Source organism: Canis aureus, chromosome 30 (assembly GCF_053574225.1).
Source record: "Canis aureus isolate CA01 chromosome 30, VMU_Caureus_v.1.0, whole genome shotgun sequence".
Taxonomy (NCBI): Eukaryota; Metazoa; Chordata; class Mammalia; order Carnivora; family Canidae; genus Canis; species Canis aureus.
This window is the reverse complement of record NC_135640.1, coordinates 14,290,990-14,303,344: the sequence shown is the minus strand read 5'-3', so window position 1 is coordinate 14,303,344 and position 12,355 is coordinate 14,290,990. Positions and strand designations below refer to the sequence as shown.

At 34.8% G+C, this 12,355-nt stretch overlaps 1 protein-coding gene across 14 annotated transcripts in view; it reads left to right on the top strand.

Moving 5' to 3' along the window:
* ROBO2 (roundabout guidance receptor 2) overlaps positions 1-12,355 on the top strand; it is a 1,635,852-nt gene that overhangs the window by 1,465,490 nt on the left and 158,007 nt on the right. For all 14 annotated transcript variants that reach the window (XM_077878775.1, XM_077878785.1, XM_077878780.1 and 11 more), the window contains one exon: positions 9,154-9,292. In XM_077878775.1, the coding sequence (XP_077734901.1) occupies positions 9,154-9,292 (139 nt within the window). The remainder of the gene's footprint in view (positions 1-9,153; positions 9,293-12,355) is intronic.

The following is a 12,355-nucleotide window of genomic DNA, read 5'->3' as shown; positions in this document are numbered from 1 at the left end:
AAACCCAGAAGTAAAAGTATAAAAACAGTAGTGATTGTCCAAATCAAGGATGTGACAAGGATTGCATGAGAAGATCTCTTCTGTACTTTGCTCAATTCTTAGAGAAAATAACTAGTGTGCTATGAGCAGTGGGGACTTCCTTATTTTATTTTGGTGCTCTTGTGTCCAGTATATGTTTCCTAATAAACTTCTTTATATTTCATAATTGTCAGATATTATTATTTCTGACCACGAGTTTATACAAGTGTAACTGGTTATGTTTTACGCCTCCCCCCTCTCAATTTTATTTTCATGTAGCAGCAATTCTGCTTTAATAAATTTGCCTACTGAACCCACTCTGTAGCTACAGAAAATGTTTATTTGTCCTTTGCAACTCCATCTTTACTTTAAAATGTGTTATATAGAAAAAGTAATTGGCAGTATTAATTGTTCTAAAAACATAATTGACTTATAAATAGCAAGAAAAACAGCAAAAGGAGTAACAGGTCTTTGCTAACACAAGAGCCATCTATCGGCAAGTGTTTTGATTCCCTAGTAAATAGACTTGGACTTAGAAATTTTTTTTAGGTTGAAAATTACAGCTTATATGTTAAAAATCTATTTAGACAAAGACATGGTCAATGTAACTTCATTTTCAAAACATTACTCTGCTGTACTCCATGAACCATTTATTCTGTTTGTTCTTTAATATTTGTTGGCCATACATAACAGCTTAGTTAAGCCGGCAATACCAAATCTAAATTTAAGAAGTAGGCATCATAGTGTTAGTGGACACCAAACTTTATGGCACACTCCGGATGCCTTCATAAAGAATACTCCCTAGCACTATACATATGTTTATTAAGTTCTAAAGATCCTGAGGTCAGAGAAGCTATAATTGAGTTATATGATTAAATTTCTAATTATAAGTAAGTTTGGGCTGTTATCCAAAATTTAATTATCACTTAAAAATAAAATTTTTCCAAATGATTTTTATTTATTTATTCATTCATTCATTCATTTAAGATTTTATTTATTTGAGAGAGAAAGCATGTGCGTGGCGTGCATGTGTGGGCAGGGGAAGGGACAGAGGGACAAGCAGACTCCCCACTGAGTACAGAGCCCAACATGGGGCTCAATCCCAGGATCCAGAGATTATTTCCTGAGCTGAAGTCAGACACCTAACTGACTGAGCCATCCAGGCACCCGCTGCCCCCCCCAAATGATTTTTAAATGCTTATCAAAGTAATCCATGAAAAAAAAAGGTTTCATGTGTTACACTTCTAACAGACATTAGAAGTATTACTAAACTTATAATGAAATACAGAAATATCTATCCCTACCCTCCTTCCAACACACACACGTACAAATTCCTCATCTTTAAGCATTTCTACAAGCCTGCTTTATCTTTTTCTTCTGGGCTTTCTTTCCATATTTCTAAATCTGTCCTTACTCTTCATTTTTATACATTATTTTGACTTCTTATTTGTAAGCTGCTGATTTGGCCCACTTATATCCCCTTCCTCACTTTCTCACCTCCACTTTCCCTTTTTACTATCCTTCAGTATATTGGCTCTAGAGACATTGGTTATATTAAGAGTCAGAATATGAGTTAATATAACCATGTAAATATGGACTGCAAGCTTAGTTAACACTATTATGCTATTATGATGGCATTTCTTTTCTGGCACTTACTTGCCCTTTGAGTTAGTAATAAACCCATTTTTTTCCTTTCACTTACGTTTGTGTAAATCTGTCATAAATTCTTGAAATCTCTACCAGAAGGTTTAAAATCTTCTATATTCTACTTAATCCTTGAGTCCACCCTTGCCACAGCTGTCCTGAGGGCCTCAGACCTCCTGCTAGTCTGACTGGGCTCAAAGCCATGTAGATCTACTCCAGAAGCTCATGCTGATACTTATTTCCCCTTCTCTCACATGCTGGATTCCCTGTTTCCTGCACCCTGCATTTGTTTCTGTCCTGGTTGGCTTCTATTTCAGAAGAGTGTTTCTCTCCTACCTTCTATTTGACTGGAGCCTAGAGCAAATTTCAGGGCAAAGTACATGTATCGTTTCTGAGACTTAATTGATCTTTTGGCTAGTTATAAAATTCTAGTTTTAAAAAACTTTACTCAGAATATTAAAATCGCCACTCCCAAATCATTCAGCTTTGAGAAGTCTGTTGTGCTTCTGATTCCTATGTGAGCAGTTTTCTTTCTTTCCTTTTTCTTTTCCGTGTTTTAGTATTCTATCTTTATTCCACTGTCCTGAAATGTTTCAATACCATGCCTTGGTTTGGCACTTTGTTCCTTTTCTGGCTGGACGTGATGAGCAATTATCATCTAAAAATTCTATCTAAATAATTCAGTGAGTTATCCTCTCCCATCTTTTTTATTCGGTTTACATGTGAAACATGTATTTGTTAATTTGATGCGAAACCGTCCAGGTCTTTCTTTTCTTTCATTCTTCCTTACTTACAATATTCTGTTCTTGTTTCATGGATAATTTAAATTCTCTTGCATCTTATGATTTTAATTACCCCTTTTTTCAAATAAAATTTTCTTGTGATGCCTCCTGCTTTTATTTCTTCTGACTTCCTCTCTACCCCCATCCCTACATTGTTCTTTTACACTGGAGGCTTTCTTCAAATGACAAATGATCTATTGTTGTTCAGTCATATTTAATTGCTGTTCTCTAGAAGGACTATTGGAATCTCCGTGTCAATTGATGGTTTTCATGGTAGGGTAATCAAATTGGGAAACCCCAGAGGATGAGGCTGGTGATGTTGTTTTCAGTTATTAGAGGAGAGATTATTAGTGGTGGCCTGAGTGTAGTTTAGATACTAAGGGACAAAGCTATGAGAGAAGATATCTTAGGACCAAAACTTAGGAAATATAATCTGTGGCCTTCATGTAAGAATTCCAAATATGAGGTGTCATTAAAATCAAGATTATCATTAAGAGCATTATCTTTTAAATAATAATAACTTTCATACTTTAGAACAGCAAAATATTTCTTATTCATTCCCTTGTTTAACAAACATCTATTGAGCACCTCCTACGTGCCTAAAGTGGTAAGATGAGTCGACATGTGCCTGCTCCCAGGGGACCTTTTGCATCATGGTATCAGCAATAACGTGAAACTTTGCCTCTAAAATATGGTGAGAGAAGCAATTTTTCCCCTCTGAAAACATTTACCTGTGTTTGTTTTTGCTTCACAGGATGGTTTCTCTCAGACAAAGAAAATTCTTGGCAAGAAAAGAAATTAATGTGCCAGGATTTATTTAATCACATTCAGACAGACTGATCATTATCATCCAGTCTGTTTTGGAAGGGCACAATAATTCACATTCAGTGGCTATCATAACCTCATCCCCTCATGCATGCTTAGTTAAATAAAAATAGACATACTAAGGCTAGCCATCTGACTTCCCAGTTTAGCAGACACTATAGGGTGGCAAGTACTTCTGGGTCAGCTGAAGTAAAGATAAGATTTATAAGCAGTAGTCAGTTCTACTCTCCTTTTATTGCATAGCTTTTGTCTTATAGGACTTAAAGGACTCTACCTATGTAATTACTGCTGCAATACCACTTTCATAATGTCAAACAAAGTTTATTTTAAAAATTGTTAAGATCATCCTAGTAATAGCTGTCAGGATACAGCCATTGCCAATTTTACAGTCATATTCAATGACTGACTGCAGTTGAAAGAGAAATTTGTTCACTGGGGATTTAATTTCCTTCATTGTAGCATATAAATAAGAAACAAGAGATATTATGCAACCACATTTCAGACTTATCGTATTTTGTATTAAAGTGAACATTTTGTTTTCCGAACATTATTGACATAACTATAGTGAGACTTGGCATTTGATTTTATTACAACCATACACAGAGTCGGATTTTCCAGAATGCCAATTTGAAACTAAATTGACCTGACTACTTGAAAGCTGTACTTTACATAGTACCACACTGCCAAACAACACTACTGTCTCAAGAGAGATTAACCTTGTAAGCAAGTTATGCAGGTGATTCAAATCCAGTTAATCTCACATTTAAAAAAATGTTAATTGCATTGGCAAAGACATTGCCTCTGATCACTCTGAGGCTATATAATTAGGGATCAGGCCATTCAGAGGGACTCTAATCTAATTGATAAGCAGTCAGAAAACAGCCCTTGGGATTTCTCCCCTCTGTTTTTCAATATGTGATCAGACATAAGGTGATAACATGGAAAAATCAGTGACCTTATTTTACATGCCTCAAAATTAAGTTTGCTCATTATTTAGTAGTTCAGGATGTTTTCATATATGTTTATTTTAATTGTACAAATCGTCATGGGGTACAAACTTCATGGGCGTTAATGGATATTGAATGTGATTACTTATCAATTTACTTTCTAATCCTTATAACTTTATATTTCTTTGCAGATGATTTTGACACAAAACAGTAATCCCCAAGATATTTCCTTGTAGCTTTTGTAATTTGTGTCTGAAAGAGACATGGCTTTGTGTTTAGCTTATGATAATAGTAACCACTGTAGAGGCAAAGCCTTCAAAAATACATTTTCTACCTGGACAACTTCTTTAGTCTTTAATATTCATATTTCTGTTTCTAAGATTTTTCTGGAAATAAAGTCTAGTGAAGGATACTGGAAAATAATTCTTACAAAAAATGTATTTCCATTTAAATAAATGTTAAGCAAATCTACAGTTTTTAACATACTGTTTTTTGAAGGCAGTTAAAATTGAGGTAGAAAGTGATTTTAGTATAATTAGCAGAAAACAATTGGAATAATGAATAATACAATTTAGAGATAATTACTAATGGGTGCTATGGAAATTCCCAGAATAATACTTTAAAAGTCGTGACCAAACTCTAATGTATTAGTAAATGTCAATGTCATTTTTTTTTGGAAGGTATAACCAAAGATCCTCAAGTATAAAACCCATCTTCATGTGCTCTATATATGCAAATGAATTTATCTGGCTTATTCTTTGCATTGTTTTTTCTTTTTTTCTTTCTTATCAATTGAATTACATTTTCCATCATGAGCCAATGTTAGGCTCCCAATAATTCTACGCCACATGCTCTACTGCAGTTATCTAGTTGCTAGGCAACTAGACTCTGCTTGAGGGCAGAAGGGAATAGAGAAAGTTCATTGCAAAGTTGTCCACCCATGCTGAGTTCATCAGAACGGGGCAGCAGGGGATCCTATGTCTTCCTTCTAAAATTATAAATCAGGTGCTTCCACCTGTTTCCATAAAAAACAGGGAGTCTTAGAACACATGTGATATCCAGAAAACCCTCAAGGATAGTGTCCCCAGGATGAAGAGACAGCTTTTAGCAACTTTAGTTTTGTAACAAGTTTAATGTCGAGTTTGCCCGAGGATTAATTACATTCATATGTTGTAATTTTGTGACAGGTAGCATGTTAAAGGAAGCATACACCAACTTTGCCTGAAAGTACTCATGTGTGTTTTAATGGAATTACTCTCACATACTGTTATACAATTTACTTTATAGTTAGCATCATGTCATGAAAGTTTTCCATGTTAGATAAATCATAGACAGATAGATAGATACAACATAACTTTAACATTCTAATGACTTACTCATTTTGCAATGTATGAATTTGCCACAATTTTTCCTAAACACACCCATTTTCTGATACTACCAGTGTTGCTACAAAGATCCTATGTTGTTCTTTTTTTTTTTGCTGCAATTATTGAAATTATTATTCTGTTCCCCAATACTCACACTTTTTTCTTATTGATTATTAATGTTGGCATGTCCATCTTGTTTCTGATTTTACTTTTCTTTTCTTTTTTTTTTTTAATTTATTTATGATAGTCATACAGAGAGAGAGAGCGAGGCAGAGACATAGGCAGAGGGAGAAGCAGGCTCCATGCACCGGGAGCCCAACGTGGGATTCGATCCCGGGTCTCCAGGATCGCGCCCTGGGCCAAAGGCAGGCGCCAAACCGCTGCGCCACCCAGGGATCCCTTGTTTCTGATTTTAATAGGCATAATTTTAGGATAGTACTTTGAAAAAAGAAGCTTTGCATTTAATTTCTGATAAAATATCTTCCCCATGCTTAAGAGGTTTCTTTTGATTCCTTTTTATTCCTTCTTTTTAAATCTAAGAGCTTTTTCTATATCTACACATAGGATCATATTTTTTTCTTTTTCCCTCCTATTATGTAAATAGCCTCCTTCATCTTCTTAATTAAGAATGCTTTTAACTTCAAGTAACAGAAACCTGACCAACAATGGCATAAGCATAAGGTATTCACTTTTCTCATATCTACAATTTTTGTGATGAAAGGATCTACACACACACACACACACACACACACGCACACACCATATCCATACTTTACCTGCCAATCTTCCAATTTGCTAAATAGAAACTTGAGGATCTTTCTAGACTTTTCTTCTTCAATACCCACATCTGATTGATCACTCAGTTCTGATATCTCTTCATTCTGTCCCCTTTACCATATCCAGAGAACCAGTGTATCAGTCGAAGCTGAAATAATTTCTTACAAGAAACATTTGACGTAATTCACTGCTTCACATTTCTCTCTAGCTCATCTTTCACAGATCCGCCAACACAGTCTTTTTCACGTTATTAAAAATGTTGGTTCTTTACTTAAAATCCTCCAGCAGCTCTCTTTCACTTTCAGGGCAAAGCTCATATTCCTTGAGTTGGCCTGTAAGGCCCTACACATCTTGCCAATCACAGCTTCACCTCCCACTCCTTTTCTGATGAAACCAAGCAGCTGTTCACCAGCCACCAAGCTCAAAGCCTGGCATAGGAAAAGCTGTTTTAACATGTGCTAAATGAATGGATGGATGAGAAAATGACTTCTCTACATACACTAGGTTGTACATGATTTGAAAGGTTGTACTTGAGATTGACATGACTTCCCAATCTCAAGCCATAGTAACAGTAGCTTAGCTCTCTTTTAACATTAGGTTAGAGGCAAAGCCTTCAGATGAATTGGATGAATATCCCCAAGTGATTACAAAGAAAAAGTTAATCCTACTTTCTGTGCTAATGATTCATTTTTGCTATTAACATTCTGAGCACTCATACGGAGATATTTACTGAACCTGTTACCCATTTGCTGACAGAAACAATAGCTCAATAACAACTAGCCAGTGCTAAAGTAGTTGTTTGGAGCACATAGTGTCCAGAGTTCAAAAGTATAATACAGATCAGGGCACCTGGGTGGCTCAGTCGGTTGAGCAACTGACTCTTGATTTTTGTCTCAGGCCATGATTTTGGGGTTGTGGGATTGAGTCCTATGTTAGGCTCTGTGCCCAGTGTGGAGTCTGCCTGTCCTTCTCTTTCTGCTGCTCCCCTACTCATGCTCTCCTCTCTCTCACTCTCTCAAATAAATAAATAAAATCTTTAAAAAAGAGGGTAATACTAAATCATTCCATCCAACTTGCAGATTTGTTCTGTTGTCTTTGGGGAAAGGGGGCATTTAGCTGCTAATTGATTCTGACTCCCTAAAATCTTTAAGAGCAACCTTTTTTTTTTTTCCTTCCAAGTTTCTTTGTATTATTTCTAAATTCTGCATTAAAAAGCTCTCTATGAAAAGCTCTATTTGCCTGTTTTACGGCTTGGGGTTTTGAGGTCTCAGAGTACAGTTAAGTAAGTTATGCAGGTTGCTATTTTAGAGAAATTTTTGATCCCTACTGTCAATTTCACCATGGAAAGATGGAGTTGTCTTCCTTCTGAATGCCAATGATTGTTGACTTCACTGCAATACAGTATGTGTCTTGCAACTTACACATTTACTTTATAAATATAGATCTTTATTTAAAAATAAAATTATATACTTAAAACCTATATTCTTAATATATGTTATTTAAAGTGGTTTATTTTCTTTAACATTTTCTTGCTAAATATGTTTCGGTTTTGTGCTATTTGTTTGATATTTTTAAACTGGGTTTGAAACTAAAGTCTTAAGTGACTAAATATGGCCATATGGCCAGATAAATTGTGTCAATTCTCAATGGATTTCATCTTTCTTTTCCTTGACTTCTTTTTCTACCTCAGTAAGTAGCACTATTAGACTGCCTATGATTTGGAGACATGTGCTAATAAAAACTTAAATGGTAATGTTTCCTGTATCAGACCATTATCAAAAAGGGAAGAAATTAGACAAGAATTTGAAGTGCTTAGAGATTTGTGAAACAACTGTTTGTTTTATATTTCTCTTAGATGATAAGATTTTTATGGACAGGGATTTATTTTTTTCTAGCTTGATGTAAAGGAGTGCTAAAATGCAGATTACGGATAATAGGTGCAAAGTAACAACAAAAAACCAAGGACAGGAAAACTAAAACACAATATTAGAGAAATAAAGAAACATTAAAAGTTAGGTAAAGAAAAAAATCTGGAACATTGAGAAGATAAGTGTCAGTGGCCTTGAAAAATTATGTATGACAGTAAATACTTTACAATTATTAATAATAACGGTGATTTTTATTTAAGAAAAAATCAACAGCTTTTATATTTAAGAAAAAATAAATCAGGTAGAGAGTTTTCCATACATGAAGTAAAAAACATTCATGGAAGTATTGAGTCCTGGTGAAATGAACCTATGTGGGAAAACTTAGATAACACTTATGTGTGAGAGCATGATTTTTATATTTGTTTGTTTTCTCTAGCACCTTTTTTTTAAATTTTTATTTTAATTCCATTTAATGCTAGAATTCTTGATGGAGAATTAATATATTTCATTTTCTATATTTTCCAACAATTTCAAGTTTCCCACTCAGCCATTGGGATAGATTAATCATTTTTATCTCTTTCCTTGTTTCTGTGGAATCCAGTGTTAACATTTTTATGATAAGGTTTACATGATTTAGCTTAGGAATTCATTGAAAAATCAAGTTAATATTTTCCAAAGGATTGTATGGTGTTATATACAAACCATAGCTACTTCTGTAATCCAAAATATTTTATTTTATTCAATTACATTGGATTCATAAAGTCTTATTAAGACATAGTTGAGATAGAGTTATGTTTTATCTGTAACGTATTCAAAACACGTAACATGTTTTAATAATACAAGTTTTAATAACATGTTTTAATAATAAATGAAACATTCATTTCATTTTACCATTTTTGCTTTTTTTTTTTTTTTTTTTCCTAAGAACGACCCACATTTCTCAGGAGGCCAATTAACCAGGTGGTACTGGAAGAAGAAGCTGTAGAATTTCGTTGTCAGGTCCAAGGAGATCCTCAACCAACTGTGCGGTGGAAAAAGGATGATGCAGACCTGCCAAGAGGAAGGTAAGAACATCATATGGATGGAAAATTGTTAGATAATCATTGAACAATTGAGAGAAAAAAAAGACATCCTGATTGTAACCACCAAACACTCTCATATCTCTGTGTATTATTTCTACACATATGATTTTTACATATGTAAACCACATATCTACTGTTTAATATTCTGAAGTCCTCCAGGCTTTTATTGTCACTCTTTGATTGAAGTTTCATATAAATGCCTAATCCTCCACTCCATTTACTACCCCCAAATATTAAAGTTTCCTGACGTGGCCCTTCCACCATTCTACTCCTATTGAACTCTTGACTACCTACTCTAATTACCTCCAACTACTGCTCCGCTGCCATGATACTTCCCCCACCCCCACACACTGGATACTGTCTGCCTTCCTTTGTTGTCCAGAGCATCACTAACCAAAGGCTGCTGAGTATAGCTTACTTTAAGGTCTAGAGTAAAGGAAAAGGTTTGTGCAACACAATACTGAAAAGAGATCAAATACAATACTTAACATTACTCACCACATAAGGAGTTTGTCACTTAGGGACTGCCTGTCACTTTCTCAATCTCCACTTCTTCATGGAGACTTTTCCTTCCATCTCATTTCTATTCTTCCAATCACCAAACCCCAAACCCAGTCATTCAGCTCTTTAGGGTTAGTCTAAAAATGCTTGTTATCCTTTTATAAAAATACATTTAACTTTTTTGTTGTCTAAATTTTTCCAAGACCTTACTCTTTATGACCAAAAGAAACATTTAAGGGATTCTATATAATGAGCAAGTCTAGCTTTAAGATTTGTTTTGTCTTTTGAAACTGTAGCCATCACACCTACTACAATCATCATCTGCATAAAATTTCACATTCTGTCCTTTCTATAATTTTTTTCTTAAAAAAAAAAGAAATTAGGTTTCGTTCAACTGACTGAAATTAAACATACTTTCACAGACACCATTGCCTTTTATCTGCTCTCACCAGCCACCGCATATATTTTGCTGAATATATGCATTCATTTCAAAATCTGATTTATTTACCCTTAATTTTCTGATACTATATTTTCTAAAGTTATATCATCAACGCATTGGCCTGAAATGGACCAAACGTTTTAAATAGCCAGTGAGAGGTTCCTTGCAATTTATTGGAATGAATCAAGTGAAACTTTTAATTTTATTAGTTTTTCAGCCAAAATAATAGGGAAAGTCACCTCTCTGTTTCCTTTGTCACTATGCCATCAGACATCTTTTTTTCTTTTTTAAAGATTTTATGTATTTATTCAGGAGAGACACAGAGAGAGAAGCAGAGACATAGGCAGAGGGAAATGCCATAGGCAGGTGGCAGAGTACCTGATGCGGGACTCAATTCCAGGACTCTTGGGATCACGACCTGAGTCAAAGGCAGACACTCAACCACTGAGCCACCCAGGCGTCCCTGGACATCTGCTTTTAAAGAAGTGTTGTAACAGGAATTTGTAAATGTTGAGGTTCCTCAAGTCTTCTCAGTGGAGAAGCAGGTTGAAAAGCAAGAAGAGTTTTGGAGCTGAGTAATTAGTGTCTATTGTCTATGGATAGTCAATAGTTTTCCTCAAGTTTGAGAGCACTTAATGTGTAGTTTTAGAATGTTGATGTAAGATTTAAAGATGATGAATTATATGGTAAAATTTGGCCTAGTGTAGATGAAGATTAATTTTCAATTACTGGGAATAAATAGCCTTGTCCATTTTTTGAAAAAGATTTTACTTAATTATTTTAGAGAGATAACACATGTGCACCAGTTGTGGGAGGAGCAGAGGGAGAGGGAGAAGCAGACTCCCTGCTGAGCAGGAAGCCAGACGCTGGCTTCATCCCAGGACCCCGGGATCATAACCTGAGCCAAAGGCAGACACTTTACCAGCTTAACTGTCTAGGCACCCCAGCTTTGTCCATTTTTCAAAAAACAAACAAACTTCTATTTTGGAAAATTTTTGGATTTATAGAAAAGTTACAAAGATCGTACAGAGAATTCCTGTATACCTGATCCTCAGTTTTCCCTATTGTTAACATCTTACATTATGATGAAATATTTGTCACTCCTAATGAGCAAATGCTCATGCATAATGATTGAAGTTTATACATTATTTTGATTTCACCAAGTTTTCCATTAATGTCTTCCTTCTGCTCCAGGATCCAATCTAAGGTGTATATTTAGTTGGATATTATAGAATATTGCATTTACTTGTCATGTTTCCCCAGTTTTATCTAGTATGGCAGGTCCTCAATCTTCCATTGTTTTTATGACCTTGACAGTCTTAAAGGGTATTGGCCAGGTATCCTACAGATTGTTCCCCAAACTTGAATTTGTTTCATGCTTTCTCATAATTAGACTAGATTTGTGGAGTACTAGGAAGAAAGCCACAAAGAATGCTCTTTTTTCACATGGTATCAGGGGTTACATGATATCCATATAATATCCTTCATGACCCCGTCATCTTTATTCATTAAGCAAGATCCAGTTCATAAATATTTCAAAAATAGAAAGTTGTAAGACTGTGTTGCATTTTAATGGGTCTGTGTCTTTGAATTAAGATAAAATAAAACTTAATCAAGCCCAGTTTGATTTATTCCTGGATTTTTCTAGGCGTTAAATCATAAAACTTGACACTTTTCATTGTTACAGTATTCTTCAGTCTTACCCAATTCATTTATTTCAGAGCTCAAATAATAAAAATCAAAGAACAGTATTAATACTACCTGTTTAGAATGGATGATATAAGGACTCTAAAGACAAGGTGGAAATTTTGAGAAATCTTATTTTCACTAACTTTCCTTAAAACACTGTCCTAGGGTTCTGGCCTTTTTATTTTTCTGCTTATGACATGATACTGCTATAGCACTTTGTGTGACCAACTAAATATTTTAAAAGTATTAAGCACATGGAAATGCTGTGTGAGCTTTAGATTGTATGTTAGAAAGGCTTAAAGTAAGGCTCAGGGCCGTATAGAAATTGAGGTCAATATTTTTATCATGACGGAAGCCACATGCTTTTTCTTGAAATAATCTTTAAGTGGTATTTCAAAGAAGCTTATTCATTCTTA